The sequence below is a fragment of the Diabrotica virgifera genome, chromosome 8, assembly GCF_917563875.1.
Source record: "Diabrotica virgifera virgifera chromosome 8, PGI_DIABVI_V3a".
Classification (NCBI taxonomy): domain Eukaryota; kingdom Metazoa; phylum Arthropoda; class Insecta; order Coleoptera; family Chrysomelidae; genus Diabrotica; species Diabrotica virgifera.
Window position 1 is genome coordinate 228,983,766 of NC_065450.1, and position 26,392 is coordinate 229,010,157.

Here is a 26,392-nt window from a genome sequence, read left to right on the forward strand (position 1 = left end):
TTTAAAATTTGTAGGAAGAGAAACAACAAACAAAAAGTTAGTTAATGGTTATACTGCCTTTTTAAATAGTTTTCATATTATATTTTTGGACTTATTTACATAGAAGAGATGTTTGTTGCATGCCAATGTGAAAGCTCATCAAACTGTGACTAGTATGAGTGCCGCAGATCTCGCTTATTCAAAGCTAAAGAATCTTTCACTGGTAAGTGTTTTATAAATAGTTGATCAAATTTTGTTATGATATTTGAACATAGCCACTTTGCACGACGCAAGTGATTGCGAAATTTATTAGTCGTTATACGGGCTCCTACCTTGAACCTACCAAAATACATAAGTAGTATGTAATACTTTTATTTAAATAATATTCACCTAATATATTGTTTTCTTACTCTATGTTTTGTTGTATTTTTTCAATTCTAAATCATTTCAATTCAAAATCAAAATAATTTGATTTACATAAGTTAAAAATGTCAAAAGGTTAATCTGTTTAGTTAGACGATCTTCGCACATAATGACAAACTGTCTCTATGGCGAAGTTTTAATGCGAGTGAATCCGAATACAACGCAAATACCAGCCGCTTGGTAAGTTGGTTCGAATCCCAATAGAAACTTTTATTTTTTTTATTTTTTTTTATACATTTTATGATTGTAAGTATATTTATTATATAATTTTATTTTCAGAAAATACGTATTTAGTTAAAAAAAATTCCGACAATTAATGTTCAGAAATCATTTGTGGCATTTTTAATGTACTTGTGTGTGTTTTATTTTTTTATTATTTTAATTTTTGGCACTGTTTTAATAAAAATATTTGAGAAGTAGTAAGTATAAATTAATTTAATATTTAAATAAAATATAAATAAAAAGTATATTAATTTCGTTTATAATCATATAATCATATAATAGAAGTATAACTTCTTACGTGCGTACAAAGTACACACACATTCTTTTTTTTATACAGTGAGCACGTAAAGGTTGGAATAAATTCATTTTCTCGAGAATGGACGATTTTGAAAACAAATCCTGAAACAGGTCAATTTTTATTTTTAAATTGCGACTTTTTGACATATGTGTCATACTAGTGACGTCACCCATCTGGGCGTAATGACGTCATCTATAATTTTTTTAAATGAGAATTGGGGTTGTGTGATAGCTTATTTGAAAGGTAATTCAATTCTCTATTCAGTAATATAAACATTAACATAATTATTTATACAGGGTGTCCAAAAAATATTTTTTTTAATTAAATTTATTGACATAAAAAGAAGAATGTGTGTAATTTATTTAACTCAAAATACATTTTACTGCTATCAGAAAACAGGAAATAATGTTTATTTAACAAATAAATATCGTTTTTTGCTTAAATTCAATATTAAAGCCGACACTCACCTTCCTCTTGACAGTTTGAACATTTAATTTAAGGGAAAAGCAATGATTATTTTTCAGATAAACATTTTTTTCTGTTTTCTAAGAGCAGTAAAATTTATTTTGGACTAAATAAATTACACGCATTCTTCTTTTTATGTCAATAAATTTAATTTAAAAAAAAATTAGACACCCTGTATAAATAGTTATGTAGATGTTTATATTACTGAATAGAGAATTAAATTACCTTTCAAATGAGCTACCATACGACCCCTATTTCCATTTAAAAAAATCATCGATGACATCATCACGCCCAGATGGGTGACGTCACTAGTATGATATATATGCGAAAAAGTCGAAATTTAAAAATAAAAAAAAATAAATAAAAATTGACCTGTTTCGGGATTTTTTCCCAAATCGTCCATTCTCGAGAAAATGAATTCATTCCAACCTTTACGTGCTCACTGTATGTGGATTGCTTTTTACTTTTTTGTCTAGTCTCCATTTTAGACAGATTAAATTAGTATATTGATTTTATATCTGGCTTATTTTCGTTTCTGTTAAACTATTTTTCGCACGTTAGTGATATTTTAATATATTGTTCTTGACGAAAATTACAAAAAAATCAACAATGCTCGGTTCATTGGCGGCGTCAAAAACCTTGGATAATTCCCTGTGACTGATTTCACGTGACCCACTGGAACCATGCCATAGTTAGTTTCACGAGATATCGGACGTTAATCCATTATTCATGTTTATCATAAACTCCTAAACAAATTAGAGCTATTATAGACCAGTCACATTGTATTTCTCAAAAATAAAACAATAATAAATATTCATTTTAACTGGAATGTAGCAGTAGCTACTTATTAAAAAAATACAAAACTACACTCACCGGCACACAATTCCGCCACCCAAAATGTTTGATTAAGTTTGACAATTTATAACTTTATTATTTGTGCTCCGATTTTCAAGATTATTGCATCAGTTTGTAGGTACATGTTTTGGTGTCGTTTATTATTATTTCGGTAACAAAACATTTTTGCTTAGATGGCATTATACGGAGGTGAATGGAAGCGTTGTATTTTCTCAAAACTGTAAAAAATTCTGTGGAAAAATTGGAGGGCTGATTTTGTTATATGTATACTCCTTTTGTATTATCTAGGAGATATTCCTTTTTGAATTATCCAAATATCTCTTTTCTTGTAAGAGCTGTACAATTTTTTTTAAATAAAAACACCGATTAACTCATGAACATAAATATCTTAATAGGCTATTGACTATGTATTTTAGAAAGGAACTACATCGATAACGGGGTTTTATTGTTTCATATAGTCAATGGACCTCTGTATATAAAAAAAACCCGCGGAGTGCTACCATTTAAAGGGTGCGTTTTTTAGAAAGGGGTGAATTAGTCCCTTGGCACAGGGCGAATTAGGGTGAGTTCTATGCACTTATGGTGCAAACACGTCTACAGGAAAATTGTTTCAGGTTAAATTTACTATCGATATGTCATATTTTGAAACATGAAAGATAGCAATTTTGTTTTTTGCCCCATAACTTTTTTACACGGGGATATAGGTATGGGCATTGTTTCACAGAAACAAAACTTCCATCCTTCATATTTAAAATGGCGTCTGGTAGAAGTCTCTATGATTTATAGTTTCCAAAATATGATTTTTCAAAGTTCGTCACTCACAGCGATTTTGGCCCATTTTCCTTGTTACTTCTCAAACATTGTTCTGTAACTTTTTTTTACGTCGCTTTAGGTATATGCAATGTCACATTTATTAGGAAGAAAAGTCAATTACCTTTAAAATAGTCTATTGTAGAAGGCTGTACGACTATTTTTTAAGCAAGATATGGATATTCAAAATTTTATACTTTTAATGATTTTTGATATATTTTATGATTATTTTTAAATTTCTCATTATAACTTACCTACATTGTATATACCTACATTGTACAATCAAAAAGAAAGCTTATTTTCTTTACTTTAAAATGATGTATTGCAAAAAATTCTAGGACTGTTTTTAAACAAGTTATGCTTTTTCAAAATGTGACATATACACATGCAATAGGCCCCACTAAGTTGGAACCATATGGAAAATAATTTTTATTATTAACTTTATGAAAAAAAAAATTCTTTATAAAATGGTCTTTATAAAAAAGTTATAAAATTTTAAAATTCTTCTCAAATTACGGATACCCTTGGATATCCTACGGATATCTGGTTTAAAAATAGTCCTAGAATTTTTTGCAATACACCATTTTAAAGTAAAGAAAATAAGCTTTTTTTATTCCACAATGTATATACCTAAATACACAAGAAAAAAAAGGCAGAATGAGAAATTAAAAAAATAATCATTAAAAATATCAAAAATCATTAAAAGTATAAAACTTTGAAAAAACATAATTTGCTTAAAAAGAGGCGTATAGTCTTATACAGTTAGTAGGCCATTTTAAAAATAATTGACTTCTTTTTTTACTAAATGTACCATTGCATATACCTAGAAATGCGTAGAAAAAAGTTACAGAACAATGTTTGCGAAATAATGGGGAAAATGGCAAAAAACTGCTGTGAGTGGCGAACTTTGAAAAATCCTATTTCGGAAACTATATATCCTAGAGACTATTAGAAAACTTTATTAAAAAGAGAAAGAATGCAAGTTATTTTTCGCTGAAGCAACGCCTATACCTATATCCCTGTGGAAAAAAGTTATGAGGCAAAAAACAAAATTACTATCTTTCGTGTTTTTTTCTTGGTTTTCCTTTGAATATATTTTTGTAAAAAAATATTTTTGACTTGAACATGTTATATTTAGATAGTAAATTTAACCTGGAACAGTTTTCCTGTAGACGTGTTTGTACCAAAAGTGCATAGAACTCACCCTAATTCACCCTGTGCCTAGGGACTAATTCACCCTTTTCTCAAAAAGGCACCCATATAAATGGCACTCCGCGGTTTTTTCAAATTTAGAGGTCCATTGACCATATGAGACAATAAAATCCCGTTAACGCTGTAGTTCCTTTTAGGTCTCTTATTTTGAACATAATCCATAGCCTATAAATAGAGGTTGGACTGCTAAGATTAGAATGGCCCAAATCTCAATCCTACTGAGCATTTATGGGATGAATTAAAAATAGCTATTCGCCGTCTTCTAGGCCTCCCAAAGTTAGGAGAAATTACAACGCTTCCATTCACCCCCTTATAATTGTTACCGGAATAATAAAAAACGACATGAAAACATATGCCTACAAATTGATGTAAGAATCCACAAGGAAAAGAAAATGTTTTTCCTGTAGTTGGCTGTATACCATCAATCACAAAAATTGGAAAAATTCTTTGTAAAAGGTATAAAATTTTTTGAGTTGCCATTAAGTCATTGGAATGTAAACAACCCAATTTGGATCCCACGTGTTGGGAAATTTCAATACATTACCTTAGGGCATTATCCCAGTTGCCATGTGACCATCATAGGGCATTTTATTAAAGTATGCACTTTTAACGCATCTATATTATATTTAAAGGGTTTTTACCCGGATATTTTTCCTTGGTGGCTCAGCTAGCATCCAGTTTATCTAACACCGATGATGATTTTTTATAAAATCAAAAACGTTTTGTTGTGATGTAGTCCTTTAAAGGGATTTTAATAAAAAAAATTTATACCTTTTACAAAGAATTTTTCCAATTTTTGTGATGTAAGAATCTTGAAAATCGGAGTACAAATAATAAAGTTATAGTCAAACTTAATCAAAAATTTTGGGTGGAGTTTTTCTTCTTTTTAGCCTTATTAGGGGTTTAACTTGTTGTTTCCATTAACTTTGATTCAATGTTTTAGTTTTAATAACGTCTTCTAGGGCTAGGTTAAACAGCTTTGGCGATATTATATCGCCTTGTTTAATCCTCTCTTAATTATATCTCGAATCTATTCTATAAATACTGTCAAAAACTGTAAAAATTTTATGCAAACTATTGAAGTAAAGAAAAAAAGTAATTAAAGCTAGCCGCCACATAAACTAAAAGACGGTGCTATAAACGTCTACGCTTGCCTTCTTGTTCATTCTTCCATGTGAGGTATATAAATACCTGACAGTTATACCATTTTGTTGACATTTCTCTTTGCTTTTGCTTTAAACAACAGAGAATCCAATTTCGTCGATATCATCGCCGATATATCCAATTAATTAACCTAATAGCACTCTGATGTAACTTTCCAGCTCACCGACGATAGCAAAATTTCCGAAAAAATCGTACTTTTTCCACCTGACGTCACGTCGCCGTAAATCTATCGGATCCAATCCCCGATTCTGCTGCTTTATTTGGATGATTGACCTCTAAATATTCGACCTATATTTTGATATTATGTGAGTGGGTCGAGAAATGACGCAGATATTAGACGTAAAAGGACTTTCAAAAATTTCCTTTTAAAAATAATAAAAAAGAAAAGTGTTATTTATAGAACTATAGAAACTTTATAACTATAGTTTGAACTAAAAGTTCGGGGAGTTACGAGGGCGGGCCAATAATTCCGCGACTTTTTGAATTTCCCTCCTTTTAATTGAAATGCCAACACTGTTCCTGTCAACAGGCAACTCTTACTTGACTCCGGTCTAAACTACGGTTCTTAGACATTTACTACGGTTGCCTACTTCGACTGTGGTGAGAAGACTTAACTTACGTCACAAAAGTACACAAGCCTATTTTTAAATAAAAAAAAACGTTAAAACGTTAAGATTTCATTATGTATTAACGTAATTATGATGGATATTTAGAATGCCAGGTACAGGCTGTAGTGTGGCCAAATTTATTACCTATTATTTAAATTCTTACAATAAATTATACAAGTGATTCTAATTCACATAATCCCAGCTGATCTCTAAGGACGGTATATATTCAATAGTTAATCCAGGATTCATGGAAATTTTCAGTGTAGAATAGATATTGGAGTCCAAGATTTCCGTAAATCTTGCATTAATCGTTGGATAAACATGAACAACCGGTCCTGGTTAAGTTTAAGTACCAAACCACCCAAATAAATAGTTTTCCATAAATAGGTATTATAATACACTAAACATCTTTATTTCACAACTATCTTTACTATTTTCCATACATTAAAGACATAAAAATACCTATTAATCATATTACGATTCAAATTACTGTATTCTCGTGACGTAATCGCGGTCTTAATGTCCATTGGTTAGTCGAAATAGGCAACCGTAGTAAATGTCTAAGGACCGTGGGTCTAAGCAGGTATAAATTTGAACAAGCTGCGTTATTGTCATTTAGTTTGTGTGTTGGCAGCCGTTGATAGCAGCCTACAGCGGGTTTTGAGAAGAAAATGTAAAAAGTGAATTTCGTGTGTTCGTTAAACATTATTTTTTGCGGAAAAACACATCACTCAAACTAAAGCTAAGCTTGATAAATATTATGGGAACTCTGCTCCAACTATTTCCATTATAGATTCTTTTTCCACTTCTAGTGGTATCTCTTCTTCGGGAGTTCACGTATAAAAGCCTTCGAATGTCTGAGATCCATTTGTTCATACCAATAGTTACGTTTCATCCGTTTCATCCGTTCCACCTAGTCCAATGCTGTTCTTTTGGCTGTGCTCCTTGCTATACCAACGACAGGTTCTGGGTCTATGCATGTTTGTTTTGCCCCTCCCTAGAAAGTAGGTCTGCTTTCTCGTTTCCTACAATACCAGTACGTGCAGGTACTTAGAGTAAACTTATTTTGTTGATTTTTTCTCTCCTCTTCTTGGAATGTGGCCAAACCATTTTAGTCTTTGTGCTTTAATGAATTTTACTAGGTCTGTCTTCTCGTTCCATTAGATTTCTTATTTCGTGATTCATCAGAATTCGTATTTCTCCTTGATCTGTCTTGATTAATTGGACCAGTTATTCTCCTCATAATTTTTCTTTCTATTATTCTCAGTTTTTCTTCAGTTCTGCTCCATAGGTGATGACTGGTCTAATTGCCGCTCTATATATCGTTGTCTTTGATTTCTTGCTCAGGGTTTTATCTTATAAATAGGCATATTCGGCAAATAAATCATCTCATCTCTAGAAACTTAATCCCTTCCGGTCTCCCGAAACTTGTATGGTGACGGCGATAAACCATAATGCTTTGTGCGTGACTTATTGAAAGATTTGAGAATTGCAATTTTGGGAATTTTAGAATAATATTTCTTAAATCTAGAAATGGGTTTCCTCTTTACGTTTACGTTTAGTATTTCGATACAATTATCGACAGTATAGTTTCATGGTTTCCTCTATCCTTAATTTGTTTGGTTGTTTGCATTTTGTGTTATTTGTGCTGTATTACGGTTATAGTTGCATCGGTTTGGTATGCATTTATTTATCAATTTATTGACGACTTTTCTTGTGTTATCATCGGACAATCTCTCAACAGATAAACGATAGGATAAGGAATTTATAACACTTACACTTTAGGGGAGTCAATGTAGATCGAAAACTTGCATTGTTTCGGAACAAATCAAACAAGCTTATATTTTTCTTTGATAGTTTATATATTTTATGTTAAAGTAAAAAGTTCTAGTCAGATTTAGGCTCTAATTTTTTATTAGTTGTTTAAACAATAAAATAATTTAAACAATAATTGTTTTTTGTATAAATAATTTTAAAAATATCGGTGAACTCATAATTTTACTTTGATCAAAAATGTTTCTATTTTCTTTTTGATTATGCTGAAACCGAATATGACTAACCGTATGGGAAACTATTTTAAATGCTCTGAATGGTCTTAAATCTAAGATACAAGATACAACCATCAGATATCAAATTTTATCAATTTTATACGAGGTATGTCAAAAATATGAATTTTACTCAAGACTAAAGTACCTTTATATTTCACAATATATGATTTTAATTTTAATATGAAATTAAATTCTCCTAATTAAAAGTTATTTTTCTACAACCACTATTCAAAGTGCACTTTTCTGCACGGTTTTATGTTAGCAAACTTGATATTTTCTCACAGTATAAGATATTTGACATTAGTGTGCAGAAAAGTGACGTTTCTGTGCCGCAAAGTGACGTTTCTGTGCCGCAAAGTTTTTTTCTGCACAGTTGACTACCTCATTCTGAGTAACGATATATTCTGTTTACATCCGAGGACTACCGCATTCTGATTAACCTTATATTCTGTTTACATCCGTGGTTAAACGTTAGACAAATATATAACCTATAAGACAATTATTATATTTAACTATAGCATAGAAACTAAATTATGGATGTTACAACTGTTTTATTTTACAATTTTATTCTTATTAAACATTTTATAATTATCAAATACCCAATAAGGATTTAGCAACCTGTGCAAGAGACGTCGAATGGAGTAGGTTTTGTGTAAATCCGTGACTGCATAAATATAATGTCATTAATGTGTAATAATTGTTTAAATTTAAACAAATTAAGGCAGTGCATGAATTTTTTAACTGATTTCTGTGCAATTTATTTAGGTATAAGGAATTTAAATTGATTAGTAGGTATTAATTAAATACAGTTTAAAATTTATCACATAGGTACCTATTATAATTAATCGTCGTTTGGAAATTGTGATTTTTATTTTTAGGAAAAACTGTGCTTGTAGAAAAAGTATAGTGTGAAACACGTGCAGAAAGGTAATTTCTCACTCGTTTGAATTGCGGCACTCGCTTGCGCTCGTACCGCAACTTTTCAAACTCGTGAGAAATTAGTACCTTTCTGCACTTGTTGCACAATATACTATTTCCTAACTAGTGCGGAAAGTGATACTTTCACGCACGAGATTGCCGTTGACCCGAACGACGCGATAGCGGAGTTCGGGCAAGCAGTCGAGTGCGGGGAAGACACTTTCCGCATGAGTTAGGAACAATATTTTTTCTAGGGCCGTACGTTTGGAAGAAAGCCACAAAAAATAGAGTTATATCAATTTCTATTTAGAAGTGAAAATACACAAATTAATTCTTTGACAAGGTTGTCAAAACCAAACTTTTAATATGGGTTTATAATACCACGACGACGATATTCCATGACGACAATTCAAAATCATTGTAATTGTCTACTGATCTGATTTTTAAATATTATGTCACAATAATTTTATTTCATCGAATTATCAGTAGTAATTGCACAAGAGCTCTAAAATTACTGAATTTTTCCCGAGTGACACTTTGACAGTTTTAATTTAAATTATGTCAAAGTGTCACGAGGGCAAAAATTCTATATTAATTTTAGAGATCGAGTGCAATTTGTTGCGATTATTTCATGAATAAAACTGTTCAAAACCAAAATTTTACACACAGTTCAATTAAACACAGTTATTATAAATATTTGACGGTTGAAAGTCATCACTTCTATAATTTTTAAAACATTAATTGTCATTAATGTCACTGAATGTATTTTTTCGTAGCAACGAAGGGCATCTGACGTAATATACTTGACGACGGGAAATTATCAAAAATTATCAGTTTAATTTGTATTTCTGTACCTTTCTATTGAATAATCTCCTATGAATGAAATTATCGCGCTAATTTCATTAAAACATGAACACAATAAGATAAATTTGAAATAAATTAGTAAATAATATTAAAATATTAGTTTATTGCATGTATTATAATATATTTTAATGCCATATTACAAGGTATTTTACTTTCCCGCACGCTGTGCGGGAAAATGCAACTTTCGGAAACGAAATGCGTATGTGAAAGTGGCTCTTTTAGCACGGCCGTAGAAAAAAAATTTTTTTGAAATTTTTTCTTAAATTACGGATACCCAACATCATTTTATTACAAATTATAATAACTATTTTATTATTAATTTTACGAAAAAACGTTATTCTTTATAAAAAGCTCTGCATTGTCTCAAATCCAAGATTAAATCGTAATTTATCACATTTTATCAATTTTATACGAGGTATGTCGAAAAACATAAATTTCGCTCAAGAGTAAAGTACCTTGATGTTTTACAATGTTTCAACTGGAATGATATAATTGCATATTTAAACATGTAGTTTTTAATTGCGAACAACTTTTTGTAATAAAATTTTTCAATATTGTAAAATATAAAGGTACTTTACTAATGACCAAAATTAATATTTTTTGACATACCAATAAAGTCATATCTTGCTAGAGTACAATGTCAGAAGCACTGTTATCTTCTCTAGCGCTTATAAGTATTGAAAATGAAGTTGTCCATCACATAGATATTAATAAAATTGTAGATATATTCGATGATAGTAGTGCACGAAGAAATTTGTTCATCTTATAGAATTGTACTATGTAATAATATAATCTTTTATTAATTTTTTTTTCTATTTTATTCTATAATTATAATTAATTGTTTAAAGGGGGCCCCATTTCCAATTCTGCGGGGTGGCCCCGACGGAGTTTGTTACGCCACTGTCCAGAGTGCCCTATTCCCTGCTTTAATTCTTTCATTTATCTCTATGGTTCTTCTGTTTTGACCATTTACTACCACTCCTAAGTATTTAAAGCAGTCAACTCTTTGGAATACATTATCACTTATTCTTATTTCTTTTATTCTATTTATTTGGTCTTGATTTATTGTATTTATGAATTATTTTGTTTTTTTTTCTGATTGATTATTAACCCCCTGATTTTTGCCTCTCTTGTCAATGTTAGCAGTGCATCTTCTAGGCTTCTCTCGTAACGGGCTATCAGTCCTAGGTCATCTGCATACCCTATTATTTGTGTCGAGCTTCGGATTATTGTGTCTTTTTTGTTAGAGAATACATCCAGAACGCTTCTAGTTAAAAAAACGAAAATTGGTACACATATTTATTTTCCAGAGATAAATCGATTCCATCCATTGTGAATTTCTAGTACCAGTGATAGACGTCCGTTTTGGGTGGGGCGACGGTTTTTTATCGCATCACTTTATTGTCTTTTAAGCATTGTTGATACTGGATTCTTAAATTGTGAGGTATTGTAGCACTAAAAGGTACTCTTGCTTTAAATCGGTAGGACACACCGTTTTCTAGAGAAATCGATTTGAAAATTTTTCGTTTCCTGAATTTGAAAGAAAAAAATGGAAAATTAAAAAAAAACTGTGTATTTTAAGTAACAATACGTTAACGGTGTATTGTAAGCAAGAGTAACTTTTACTACTACAATACCTCATAATTTAATAATCTAGTGTCAAAAATTCTTAAAAATTAAGGACAAAAAGTTATGCGATAAAATAACCGTTGACCTACCCAAAACGGACGCACATGACCGGTACTAGAAATTCGCAACTAATGAAATCGATTCATCTCTGGAATATAAATAAACGTACCAGTTTTCGTTTTTCTAAATAGTTTTTTTTTATTTTTTTTTTTGATATTCAAAAAACGAAAAATTTTCAAATCGATTTTTCTAGAAAACGGTGTATCCTATTGAGTACTAAGAGTACCTTTTAGTACTATAATACCTTATATTTTAATAATACAGACTCAAAAATGCTTAAAAATTAAAAACAAAAAAGTTATGCGATAATATAACCGTTGCCCTACCCAAAACGGACGCCTATGACCGGTATTAGAAATTTGCAATGGATGGAATCGATTTATCTCTAGAAGATAAATATGTTTACCAATTTTCGTTTTTCTAAATAGAAGCGTTCTGGAGATATTTAAGACAAACTAATTACCAGATGCCATCTTCAAATAGCTCTAGCTCCTTTAGGAAGCATTTTCGGACTAGGTGAATTGAGCTAAATTGTCTTAAAATTATCTGAAGAATCTCCTGTCTTCGTTTCTCGGTAGAGTTTCTGGACACCCTGTATAAACGGTATAAATCATACTACGAAAGTAACAAATCAAACAAAATAATGCACTCACCTCCTCCTCTTCGATGCATTGAGCTTCCAAGGGAAAAAGAGGTCTCTGTGGTGTTGGACTTGCACCTTTGGCCAGGTAATATGCTGATGCTGCTGCTACACCAGTGAGAGCTAAGGCTCCAGCTCCTCCGCCGATGTACAGGAGACATCGCTCCATGTTATCAACTGTAAAGAAAATAATAGTTAAAAATAATAGGCATAATTTGTTAATGTGGTTTGAAAAAATAAAAAATAATAACATATAAAAAAAACACAATAAAATAATAACAAAAAAATAATAAATAAAAAAAACATAGAAACAAAATAAAAAAAGAATAGAAAAAAAAAAGAAGTAAAAAAAAGTGTTTCGCACAAATTAAAATATATATTAAAAAAACAGTAAAATAATAAAAAAAAAACAAAATAAAAATAGCTACACAATGCACCAATGTATCTATAAAAATAATATTGTAGAATGTACTTATGTTTATAAGAAATTTATGACTATGAATCTGCAATCAATCACAAACAATTCTGGCTAATTGGCTCTGCCAAAGCCATTTTTCAAAAAAAAAAAAATAGTTAAAAATCAAAGAATGTGAAAATGCCGGAGTGTTTAATGGTTAATATGTACCTAGAATTACAGAGTTGCCAGAAAGTTCCTTTGCATTAATAATAATATTCCCTGGATGGGTTCCCTGGAAAGATATTCCCTGAAACGGAGGGTTCATTACTGGCCATTCAGGATCAGGTTGTCTAATCTATCTACCTAATCAGCCCTAAACATCCATCCTTGGATATAGGCCTCCTCTTCCTTCTTCCATGCCTCTCTACCTTGGGCAATTTGCATCCATTTTGACCCAGTGTGATTCTTCAGGTCATCTGACCATCGCATTTGTGGCCTTCTCCTTTTTCGTTTGTGGTTCCACGGTCTCCAATGTATAATCGTCTTAGTCCATATTTCATCCTTCTGCCGTAGGGTGTGTCCGGCGAACTTCCATTTAAGCTTTGCTACTTGGGTTGAGACATCTTTCACTTTTGTTTTGTTACGGATCCATTCGTTTCTTTTCCTGTCTGATAGTTTAATCTTCAGCATTTGTCTTTCCATGGATCTTTCTGTCTTTGCTATTTTTTCCATATTTTCTTTTGTAAACGTCCATGTCTGAGAGCCATATATTAGAACAGGGAGTATACATTGATTGAAGGTTCTTTTTTTTAGATATTGCGGGTATTTTCTGTTCTTTAGAATATAAGACAGTTTTCCGAATGATGCCCTGGCCAATCTTATTCTTCTCTTTATTTCTTCAGTCTGATTTTCTTTATTAAAATCTAGTGATTTGTCCTAGATATATACACTCAAATCAAACTCAACAGATTATTCGAAAAAAACGTTCGTTAAAAAAATGAAAAAATCTAACACATTCATTAAAGAAAAGCGTGGAGCGTCTTCATCGAATAAACGGTTTTCGCACCACGCTTTTCTTTAACGAATGTGTTAGATTTTTTCAATTTTTTAACGAACGTTTTTTTCGAATAATCCGTCGAATTCGATTTTTTTTATTTTTTTCTTTTTAGTTGATTTTTTTATATTTTAACTTTTAGTCACTCATAACTAAATAAAAGCGTTTCTTAATAAAAAATTTTCATATTGTTTTATTCTATATACAGTAAATTAAAGCAAATTATTGATCACTGGCCATCACTTCTATAATTTACTTAGTGGTAAATTGCTGGCCATTATACACAAGCCTTTTGGGAGCTAAATCGACTATTTAGACTTAGAGCATCATTAAGTTTTATGGTGTTTATATCTTAATGAGAAAACTATACCAAAGACAATCAATTGGATTGGAAACAATTAAACTTAGTTTATATTTGAATTATTAAAAGAAACACCAGCATGAATTATTCAGAAGCATTGATGATAAGTTGTTCGAAGCATATTGATTCAATAGATGAAATCTGGATGCATAGAAGGAGTGTTTATTTGTATTTGACGAACAATCAATAAGGACTTATTAATATCGAATGTTCTATTTCTCGACAAACAATGATGGAAAATAGATACGTTAAAAGAACTAACTAGTTGTGCACATTTCGTCCGTTATAAACCTACTTTTTTAATCAATAAAACGAAGGTCCATGTTTTGTTTCTATGATTTCGTAATTCTGTTTCTCTAATAAAAATCTGAAATTTTACAAACTACTATCATCAATCACTAAGAATTTGCGAAGTTGATTTATTGATATGGCACTTGATAACCGCTAGGGAGATTGGCTAATTTCGGTTTGGTAATAAACTCAAAATTTTGGGGAATTGCGAGCAGAAAGTTATCAAGTTTGCAAAGTGTCTGAGGTGAAGCACATAATTGAACTGGCTTTGAAAGGGTGGGTCCTCCCATATTATCATTGATTATTGAAATCTTTAAAAACAAAGTCAAATTTACTAAAATAAAAATTTGTTACTCGTCAGTGTTTTAAGTTATTATATTTGAGGCAAAAATACTGACGCCAAGGTCCGGTAGATCCTTTGTACTTAATTTTTTCAGTGTTAACTGAATTTTTTTTGTTAAAGTGACGAATAAAGTATAATACAAAGAAACGTACATGATTATTTTATTTTTTCATTTTTTTGTTGATTTGGGGAATTTAATGTGGGAACTCAAATTTTTTTGGGCACTTCCACTGAAGTTAGATCAATTAGTGTCCGCAGTCATATAAACCCAAATAAACAACAACAAAAGCTACATATAAAGCTACTGTATAAATAATTATGTTAATGTTTATATTATTGAATAGAGAATTGAATAACCTTTCAAATAAGCTATCACACGACCCCCATTCTTATTTAAAAAAATCATCGATTGCGCCATCACGCCCAGATAGATGACGTCACAAGTATGATATATATGACAAAAAATTATAATTTAAAAATAAAAATCGACCTGATTCGTAATTTATCTCCAGATTCGCCCATTCTCGAGAAAATGAATTTATTCCAACTCAAACGTCCTAACTGTACCTATAACTTCAGAGGCTTATATCTTAAAATCGTGATTTTTTGGAGCTACGCGCCCTTAGAGTCTTTTGTTCTACACATCAAGGACTACCAAAACCCAAAGTTTCAGAGCATTTGACAGAGAGCCATTTCCCATAAGGTTTCTGCGGGGTTCTTTTCAGCTTGCTATTAATAATTTTTTTTTGGTAGGCAGGATCCAGGCCTAATATTCTTGTAAATCTATTAGGTCAAATTCTCTATATCTGTGTGACTTTGCAAAACCAAAATATGGAAGTTTTATTAATTATTCTGTATTTTTTTATATTTTTGTTTACTTGTGTGATCTTTTTAAAGAAAAAAACTTACCGAGAACAGCAAAGGTGTCATTGAAGTGTACATTAAAATTATTTAGAAAATCTTGAAAAAATTCAAATTTCAGAATCATGTTAAATAATTTAGAAAACAGCTAAACTATGAATGAATTGGAATAATGATTTGGAACAATTACATTTGTGACAGTTTGACACTATTTTGGTCTGGAATTTTAAAATTGACAGCATACCATATCAAAGTGTTCTTCGTTTTTTTATTGTTTGTCCCAAAAAAATCAATGGTTTCAGCACCAAATTCTGGAACTCGACAAAGTGCGGAAATCATTAGAAGAGCAAGAATGGCATTTGCAGGATTTGGAAAATTTAGTTGGGTACATAAGAACCGCAAAATACCTCAATTCAAACTTCGGGTTTATTTACTTTTTACCTTTCACGTGAAATTCCTGCTTTTGGCACTTTGTCTGATCTAAATATGGTATTTAGAATTATTTCATTAATTATTTAAATGTATTGCATTAATGAACAAACTTGAATTTTCAACTTTATCGCAGAGAAAATGTTGAAAAACAGTTTTTATTATTGTAAGTAAACAAGGTTTTAAAATTATTTTTAATTATAAACATATTTTCTATATAAATTAATTTTCGATATTGTCAAAAATAGAGATATTCTTGAGCAAGGAGCACATTTTTTACACACTTCCTATACAACTAATAAAATTTGATATCCGATGGGATATTGTAAAGATCTTCTTCCTTAGACTTCTACAAATATTTCAGAATCAAAAGTAGCCAAATCAATCGTCCTTATCGAGTTATAAAATAAAAAAAAACAAAAAAATAAGAGTCACAAAAAAAAATGGAGGGTATCAGATAAAATTGGAGGGTGCCAGAAAAAATTGAGGGAATCAGAAAAAAAATGGAGGGTGTCAGATAAAATTGGAGGGTGCCAGAAAAAATTGAATGCAGTGACTGTAGAAGCCAAGTGATTGTATTCCCCGTCGCATGGTGACAGGCAAAATGACTAGTTATTTATAAAAATGAATATCAATTTAAAAGCGACTCATCTCAAATAATATATGTATATGGATCAAACATTGACTGGGCTATAACATTTATTGAAATAAATAATATATTGTATAGACCAGGAAGTATCTGTTTTTAGGTGGATGTGAGAGGTGGCATTCGAATTTTTGCGGATAAAGTTAGGTGATAACTTAGTTAATAATAATTGACTTATGCTCCTTCTCAAATATGCCCGGAACATTAATAAAGAAAATAAAATATTTAAAAATTTCAAAAAATTTCGTTTTTTTTCTACTATCTTTGCTTATAACTTTAAAACGATTCATTTTGGAACAAAGTCGTATAGGAATAAAACAAAGATAATTAAATTTTCTATCAGATACGATTGGTTAAAAATGTCTTAATTTAACACCCTTGCTGCAAAATAGCAATAAATATAAAATAAGGGGGGCGAAACAAGCCTGTCCTTATTCAATGTTTTTCCATCACTTAGGTTACACTTGGAACCTTCCTAATTCGCTTAGAAAATTTTTGTAATGTGCTAAAACCGTCCACCAAATTTCATTAAAATTTACTTACTAGATTTTGCACAATAATTTTGCAATCTAAACTTTTTTTAAAAAATTAAAAATTTTTTAAATCTTGCACAACAAAAACTCGAACTTACAAAGATTTGACAATTTTTTACATATAAAGAAGCACTCCACCTATCTAATGCATTTACAGAATTGAAATCGGATTATTTAAGCAGCCTCAGCAATGTTTTAAAGTTATAAACAATTTTTTGGCTTATAAACAAATTAGTGTTGTATCCAGGAAGGGGTGCTACGGGCTCCTTTATTTAGATTGACTTACCCAAGTTTTTTTTATGTATTTTGACCCATAGAACACGAATTTTTTGGGTAACAGTTGATCCGGATGTCGATAAGATTGTTATAAACAAAGAACTTGAGGAATTACATAACATCGATTTTTCGCAAAATAAAACATTTTTTTGTATTTCTTGGGTAATTCTAAGCAAAAAATGTTCTTACAAGTTTTTTCGTAGGATGCATAGTTTTCGCGATACACAGTCAAAAAACTGAAAAATTGCAATTTTTGAACGAGAATAACTTTTGATTAAAAAATAAATTAGCAATTCTGCTGACAGCATTTGAAAGTTTAAGTCAAATTATACCGGTTTTAATTATTTGCATTGCTAAATTTTTTTTTTATTATTATTAAACAAAGCTATTTGTTTATAAGCCAAAAAATTGTTTATAATTTTAAAACATTGCCTTAAGGCCCCTCGTAGAGCACCTCTTTATATGTAAAAGATTAGCCAACTTCTAAATGGTCTACTTTTTGTTCAGAAAGATTTTAAAAAATTTGAACTTTTTTAAAAACATTTACATTGCAAATTTATTATGCAAAATCTATTAGGTCGATTTTAATGAAATTTGGTAGACCAATTAAGTAAGTTATAAGAATTTTCTAAGCGAATTACTAAGGTTCTAAGTGCCACCATGGTGGTTAAGAAACATTGAATAACAGGCGTATTTTCCCCCTTATTTGTATTTATTGCTATATTGCAGAAAAGGTAATAATTGCCTTAAGACATTTTTGACCAGTCGTATATCATACAAAATTCAATTATCTTTATTTTATTTCTCTACGACTTTGTTCCGAAACGAACAGTTTTAAAGTTATAAGCAAAGCAGAAAAAAATCGATGTTTTTCGAAATTTTTAAATATTCTTTTTTTATTAATGTTCCGGGCATATTTGAGAAGGAGCATAAGTCAATTATTATTACTGAAGGTGTCACCTAACTTTATCTGCAAAAATCCTGGTCTAGTATTAGAATGTAGAGACATACTAAGAAGGCAAGCGACCGCATAGTCACTCCAAAATAAAAAAGAAGAAATAAAGCAAAAAAAGTAGAACAACGGTAGAATCTTAGATTAATGAAAACCCCTTCTTAAATCTATGGGTAGAACCAACTCTCGTTCTATCGGTTGGTTTGTTAAATGGTTCTAAAAGTAGTATACTCTGTGGAGAAATGAAATATAAAAATACAATCTGGTACCAGCTATAACAAAGTTGTCTGAGTTTATGACTTGGCACAATTCGGTAATTATAGTTGTTAGCATTAAAGTTTGCTTCAACCAAAAACTCTACACTTTACTATACATAAATCAATTGACAATATATCAATCAATTATTAAATAATGTTTGAAAAGAAACTTACAATATTTATACGTTTTAAATGATGCCGATTTCAATAATAGAAAAGCGTGGACCACTGTAAACACTGTCAAGATAATTTTAGAATGGAGTTTGAATATTTTTAGATAGGCCGGTGGTGTGTGTGTGTGTGGTGTATCGGTTTTTGGGTGCTCTGCTGGTCGGGGACTTAAAAAAAGAACTTTTGTTTTACGTAGGTAAATCGATGGTGAAGGTCTCTGTGGACTTTGTTAGATATATCTACGTGTGACTCAGTGAGACGTGACGTGGATATTGATTCCATATGAGCGCGGGAAAAACATTCATAGGACGGTAGTATGTATGTATGTATGTTAAATTCAAACGACAGGAAAGGATTAAAGCCGGTCACTCACAGTACTGCGGCGTCGTTCAATTTTGTCGAATTCGATTAAAACGGCCTACACACGTAATAGTCGAGGAGATGAAGCATTTTGGCTCGCAATTTTTTCGTCCAGCATGGATTTACTTGAAATTTTCACAGAAGGTAGGGAATAGCCCAAGAATCATTTTCTATATCATGCCGCTGTACGCTAAAACCTTGGGGGTGGTTGCCACCCCATCTCGGGGGTGGGAATTTTTTATTACATTTTAACCGTGTAAATCGATGTAAAAACTAATTCTAAGAAAAAAATGTTTTTTACATTTTTTTCGTAAAACTGATATTTTTCGAGTTATTCGCGCTGGAAAGTAACAGTTTTCCGTCGAAAAAATCGACTTTTTTAGAGGGTTTTTTGAAAATATCTCGGAAAGTATGCATTTAAACAAAAAAACTGTAGATAACAAAATTGTATCTTAATTATTTATATGGGAAATAAGCCACAATTAAAATGAAAAAAATAATTTTATTAACGTTTCGACGCCCAAATCGGGTGCCGTTGTCAAAATACAAAATATTACTAAAATAAACTAAAGTGTTGTTGCTAAGCAAAAAAATTCTTCTAATAATTTATTTAATCTCACTCATTTATATTGGCAATTCAGACATATATTATACATTTTAAAGTAGAAGACTTTAAAATGATATTGCCAATATTTATGAGTTGCGTTCCTGGGACGACTTACTGAAAGATAGTTCATTCGATTACATGAAATTAACCCCAACTAAAGACATATCACATGCTATAATTTTTTATGACGGATATTCTTGAGTTGGGGTTAATTTCATGTAATCGAATGAACTATCTTTCAGTAAGTCGTCCCAGGAACGCAACTCATAAATATTGGCAATATCATTTTAAAGTCTTCTACTTTAAAATGTATAATATATGTCTGAATTGCCAATATAAATGAGTGAGATTAAATAAATTATTAGAAGAATTTTTTTGCTTAGCAACAACACTTTAGTTTATTTTAGTAATATTTTGTATTTTGACAACGGCACCCGATTTGGGCGTCGAAACGTTAATAAAATTATTTTTTTCATTTTAATTGTGGCTTATTTCCCATATAAATAATTAATCATAAAAATGCCACAAGGAAATAGCTTCAGAACAACATTAAAAATTGTATCTTTTAGTAACATAAACTAAATTCTTTTTCTAGAATATATTTAAGACCAATACAAACCGAGATACGGCATGTTAAAGGTTAGCTTTTCTCGTCAAATGCATAATTTGAAATATTTAAAGCCAAATAACGGGAAAACATTGCATTTTTCGAAAAAAACTTAAATTATCTTTTTTCAAGTATACAGTTAAACCTTTCAAAGAATAATAATAAAAAATTTCTAACATAAAAATAGAGCGACTTATGATGAAAAAATAGTCGGTACCTTCTTTTCTCTACGAAAAAATCAGTGAAAATAACCCTCTAACTACCCTCCTAATTAAAAACTGGTCTTCACCTTTCTGTAATTCCTTGTAAATTTGTATTAGTCTGGGCTGATTATCGGAGAATAGGCCATTTTTGGGAAAAGTTATTTACCAGCAATTTTATTGTTGGAATCGAATTATAAGATCCTATATATTAATAATATAGGTATGCAAAGTCCTCAGATAGTGTGCTACTTTTTTTATAAACAAAATGGCGCACGAAAATCGTGTTTTTTTCAATTATTGCTCTATAACTCCGAAGATTTTAACTTTACAACAAAAATTCACCGTGATTAAATTCTACATAGAGTCGCGTTTCTCCCGATCTGCTCCGACGAAAATTTTCCTCGGAAAATGCGGGTTTTCCCAACAAAATCTTTAATTTTCAAATAAAGTTTTAGATAAGTAATTATCTACCAATAAATAAATACTTTGGTAACTTAAAAGCCTTTTTGGTTTAGATTATAGTTACAGAAGCTGATGAAAATTAAACGAATATTTTAGCAACAATTCAATTGTTAATTAATAATTTACGGTCGCAATAATAACCAAAATAATTAGGATACACTGATCAAGCTTTGAAATCTTATAAAGATGAGATGCCTGTTTAATATTTTGTCCACAAAATATGAATTTTTTATTTTTTTTTTGCATAATCTTTAAATGTTTTTAAAAAAATAGTTATAAACAAATTAACGTTTCTCAGAAAGTTTTTATTATATTATAATTTTAAAAAGTAGCTAAAATGCGCATTTTAAATATCTTTAAAATAAATGCTTTAAAACTTTTTTGCAACCATTTGTAAAAAAGTTATGAAACAGCAAAGTAAACATACGATTACTACTGTGTTTATAATTTTTTTTAATCCTTTCAAAGCGTAGAAGTAAGTTTAAAGTACAAGCTAATTATTTACAAAAAATATCGATTATCAGTTTAATAGTTATATTTTAATTAAAGATTATAAATATATTTTTTTTTGTAATTTACACGCGCGAAAGTAGAGTAACACAGTACTGTAGTAGCTAAAATTTTCACTCGGAGCGACGACCGGCCGCGTGATGTACACTTTTAATAAATAATGCATGCTGCGTGTCAGTCGCTTCGAGTGAACATTTTAGCTCCGACTCTGTATCAGGCCTACGTTTGCGCTAAAAATTACAAAAAAAAAGTATTTTTAATCTTTGATTAAAATATAACCATTGCACTAATTTTCGATATTCTTCTTGAGTAATTAGGTTGTACCATAGACTAACTTTTAAGCTTTGAAACAATTAAAACAAATTATAAACAACGGAGATTTGGTATATTTACTTTGCTGTTTCTTAACTTTTTTGCAAATGGTTGGAAAATTTTTTTAAAGCATTCGTTTTCAAGACCTATGAAATACGCATTTTAAGTATTTTTTTAAATTAGAATATAGTAAATAATTTATGAGAAATGTTAATTTGTTTATAACAATTTTTTTTAAACATTTAAAGATTATGCAAAAAATGAAAAATTTATATTTTGTCGACAAAATATTAAATAGGCATCACACCTTTATAATCTTTCTAAGTTTGATCAATGTCTCATGATTATTTTGGTTGTTATTGCGACTGTAAATTTTTAATTAACAATTGAATTGTTGCTAAAATATTCGTTTCATTTTCACCGGCTTCTGAATTTATAATCTATAACAAGAAAGCTTTTATTTCACCAAGCTATATAATTATTGATAAATAATTACTGGCCCAAAAAATTTATTTGAAAATTCGAGATTTTGTTGGGAAAACCCACATTTTCCGAGGAAAATTTTCATCGGAGCAAATCGGGAAAAACATGACTCTATGCAGAATTAAATTGGGATGAATTTTTATTTGAGTGTTTTTGATGTAAAGTTAAAATCTTCGGAGTTATAGAGCAATAATTGAAAAAAATACGATTTGTCGGCGCCATTTTGTTTATAAAAAAAGTAGCACACTATATGCGGACTTTGCATACCTATATTAATAATATATAGGATCTTATAATTCGATTCCAGCAATAAAATTGCTGGTAAATAACCTTTCTTTGTACTTTACTAATTAGACCAGCGTATTATAACTATTTTTTTTTTCAAAATTTAAAGATTATGCAAAAAAAAGAAAAATTTATATTTTGTCGATAAAATATTAAATAAGCATCTCATCTTTATAATCTTTATAAGTTTGATCAATGTATCATGATTATTTTGGTTATTATTGCGATCGTAATTTGTTAATTAACAATTGAATTGTTGCTAAAATATTCGTTTAATTTTCACCGGCTTCTGGAATTACAATCTATACCAAGAAAGCTTTGATGTTACTAAGTTATTTAATTATTGATTAATAATTACTTACCTAAAACTTTATTTGAAAATAGAGTTTTTGTTAGGAAAACCCGCATTTTCCGAGGAAAATTTTCGTCGAAGCAAATCGTGAAAAACATATCTCTATGCAAAATTTAATTGCGGTGAATTTTTATTAAAGTGTTTTGGTTGTAAAGTTATAATCTTCGGAGTTATAGAGATATAATTGAAAAAAATACGATTTGTCGGCGCCATTTTGTTTATAAAAAAAGTAGCACACTATCTGCGGACTTTGCATACCTATATTATTAATATATAGGATATTATAATTCGATTCCAGCAATAAAATTGCTGGTAAATAACTTTTCCATGAATTTTGCTAATTAGCCCAGAGTATATTGTCAATACACCCAAGAAGTTTGACCTACAGTAGAACCTCGATTATCCGTCTCTCCATTAACCGTCACCTCTGTTAACCGTCAGGGTCCGTACATAAGTTGTATTGCCTACATAAGCAAAAATTGAGTCATCAATTCATTTTGTTTGAGCATTGCGATAAGTCAAACGAATCGTTAATTTGTGATAAGGAGGCAAACGGCTATCGATTGCTGACAAATGATCGATGAAATGGCAACAGAGGCGGATGAAACAGATTGAGAAGCTGATACAGACTTGGAATTTACGTAAAGAAACTAGAAAAGCTGCAACACAAATGCAACAATAATTCATCGAGTGGTATTCTCGAGTAAGTACTCGAGATGAAGAAGCCAATGAAGTAGATTGTATGATCTCATGCCGATTAAAAAATTCAGCCGTTGCAAAATGTGAAGCAACAGTAAAACAAACAAAGATTTCCATTAGGTTTTATCCAAATTGATTTGAGTGTACAAACACAAATACCTCTTATATTAAAAAAAACATGGCGGTTCGCTAAACTCAGACACAACTGGCTAGTGATTTTAGTAAGTAATTTTGCCAATTTGATAAAATTGACAAAAAAAATTACTAAATAGTTAATAATTACTAAATAATTTAGTAATTTTGCCAATTTTACCAAAATTGGCCAAAAACAAAAAAATTACCTACTACAATCACTAGCCAGCTGTGTCTGAATTTAGCGAACCGACATACAAATACAACTTAAGAGTTGTACTATGAATTTTTAATTTTTTTTCTAATGTTCTGTTAACCGTCTTTTCGATTATCCGTCATACCCTTGGTCCGGTGCCCTGACGGATAATCGAGGTTCCACTGTATTTAAAAGGCCTAATTTTAGAAAAATTGGAGTTTAAAGAAAAATTGATTTTTTGCAATTTCGCATTTTTCACCTTTTACTTCAAAATATCTCCGAAAATACTGGAGATACGAAAAAAATTATAGACTACTAAATTGTAGATTTTTTAATAACTAAAATTATATTGTGCATAGATTTTTATTACAGGGAATAGTTAGCGAGATATAGCTGTTTAAAACCTCTATTTACGAGCAAACGCCCCCTTATTCGAACCCTTTAAACTTACCCCAATTAAAAAGTAAGAGATCTAACGGAATCTAATTTACACAGTCTTATAGTTCTTCAAAAATCCTACAAAATCATTTTCAAAAAAAATTTTTATCGCCAAAAATGAAGGAGCTATGTTTATAAAACGAATTTTTTTTTTCGAAATATTCGAATAGTCCGCTTATGGAACATTTTCAATGCATGTATAATACCACAGAACTGGTTCGTATACTGGAAGATGACTTAAAAACTATTTGTATTCGTACTTCTACATATTTTTAAATTCGTATTTTTGTGTAAATAAATGTTTTTGTAATTTTTTAATTCTACTTTTTTTTCTATATACAGCGTGTCTACTTGAGTTGGAAACATATGGGAAACTTTTTTATTATTAATTTTACGAAAAAAAGTTATTCTTTATAAAAAGTTCTGCATGCCCCAAAACCTAAGATTCAATCATCAGATATCAAATTTTCTGAATATTATACGAGGTATGTCAAAAAATATGAACTTCGTTCAAGAGTAAAGTACCTTTATTTCTCTCAATATCGAAAATGCTTATTCTGAAAAGTTGTTTGGAAATAAAAACTAAGCTCAAATATGCAATTACATGCTTCTAATTGGAAAACAATATTTTCCAAATTTTTCTCAAATTTATTGATTAACTTCGTTTTGATTCATTACACATACGATAACTCTTTTATTATTACTTTTACGAAAAAAAGGTATTCTTTATAAAAAGCTCTGTAGGTCATAAGGCCGAAGATGCAACCAACAGATATCACATTTTATTAATTTTATACGAGTTATGTCAAAAAATATGAATTTCACTCAAGAGTAAAGTACCTTTATTTTTCACAATATTGAAAACGGTTATTAAAAAAGTTGTTTAGAACTAAAAACTATGTGTCAATATGCAATTACATCCTTCTAATTGAAATACTGTGAAATATAAAAGTGCTATAATATTGAGCGAATTTCATATTTTTTGACACACCTCGTATAAAATTAATAAAAGTTGATATATCATGGTTGTGTCTTAGATTTTAGACCATGCAAAGCTTTTTACGAAGAATAACTTTTTTTCGTAAAATGAATAATAAACGAGTTATCATATTTGTAATAATTAAAAACAATGTTGGGTATCCTTAAATTTGAGAAAATTTTTTTTTTTCAATAAGAAGCATGTAATTGCATATTTGATCTTAGTTTTTAATTCCAAACAACTTTTTATCATAAGAATTTTCGATATTGAGAGAAATAAAGGTACTTTACCCTTGACCGAAATTCATATTTTTTGACATACCTCGTATAATATTCAGAAAATTTGATATCTGATGATTGAATCTTAGGTTTTGGGGCATGCAGAACTTTTTATAAAGAATAACTTTTTTTCGTAAAATTAATAATAAAAAAGTTTCCCATATGTTTCCAACTCAAGTAGACTATTAATTTATTATTAATTATAAATTAGCTGTAGATCTATTAAATTATCTACTTATAAAAATTGTAATGTTCTTAAGGGTGGTCTTTAAGGGTTGAAATAATATGATTATTATATCCGAAAGCATAAAACAATCATTATTTAACCAATCAAAACCAAATTTTACCCACATTAAAGTTTACAATGTTTTTATATAATTTTTGAAAATAAGGGGTAGTTTACACCCCTAAAAATAATCGACGCCCTTGAGCATGTTATAGAATATGAAGTATAGGGTAAGATGATCATAATCCCAAATTTTTTATTTATTTATTAATATAAATGTAAATCGATATAAGCCGAAATTATTCTTTTAAGGATAAGTAAATTTTTTATATATAGCTCCAACCAGGGTGGATTTAAGGGTTGAAATATTATGATAGTATATCTTAAAGCATAAAACAATCCTTATGTAACTAGTTAGAAGCAAATGTTGACAATATTAAAGGTTAAAATGTTATTTTATAATTTTTTAAAATTAGGAGTAGTTTTCACCCTTAAAA

General features: G+C 30.0%; 1 protein-coding gene across 9 annotated transcripts in view; it reads right to left on the bottom strand.

The window, feature by feature from the left end:
• Positions 1 to 26,392, bottom strand: part of LOC114333162 (long-chain-fatty-acid--CoA ligase 6) — a 176,428-nt gene that overhangs the window by 86,287 nt on the left and 63,749 nt on the right. For 8 of the 9 annotated variants that reach the window (XR_007700395.1, XR_007700396.1, XM_028282995.2 and 5 more), the window contains exon 2: positions 12,209 to 12,372. Coding sequence is in view for 7 of the 9 variants with exons in the window: in XM_028282995.2 (XP_028138796.1) it covers positions 12,209 to 12,372 (164 nt within the window). In the remaining 2 variants the exon portion in view is untranslated. Of the gene's footprint in view, positions 1 to 12,208; positions 12,373 to 15,550; positions 15,694 to 26,392 lie in introns of those variants that run through there. The other variant, XM_028282996.2, reaches the window with a different exon arrangement.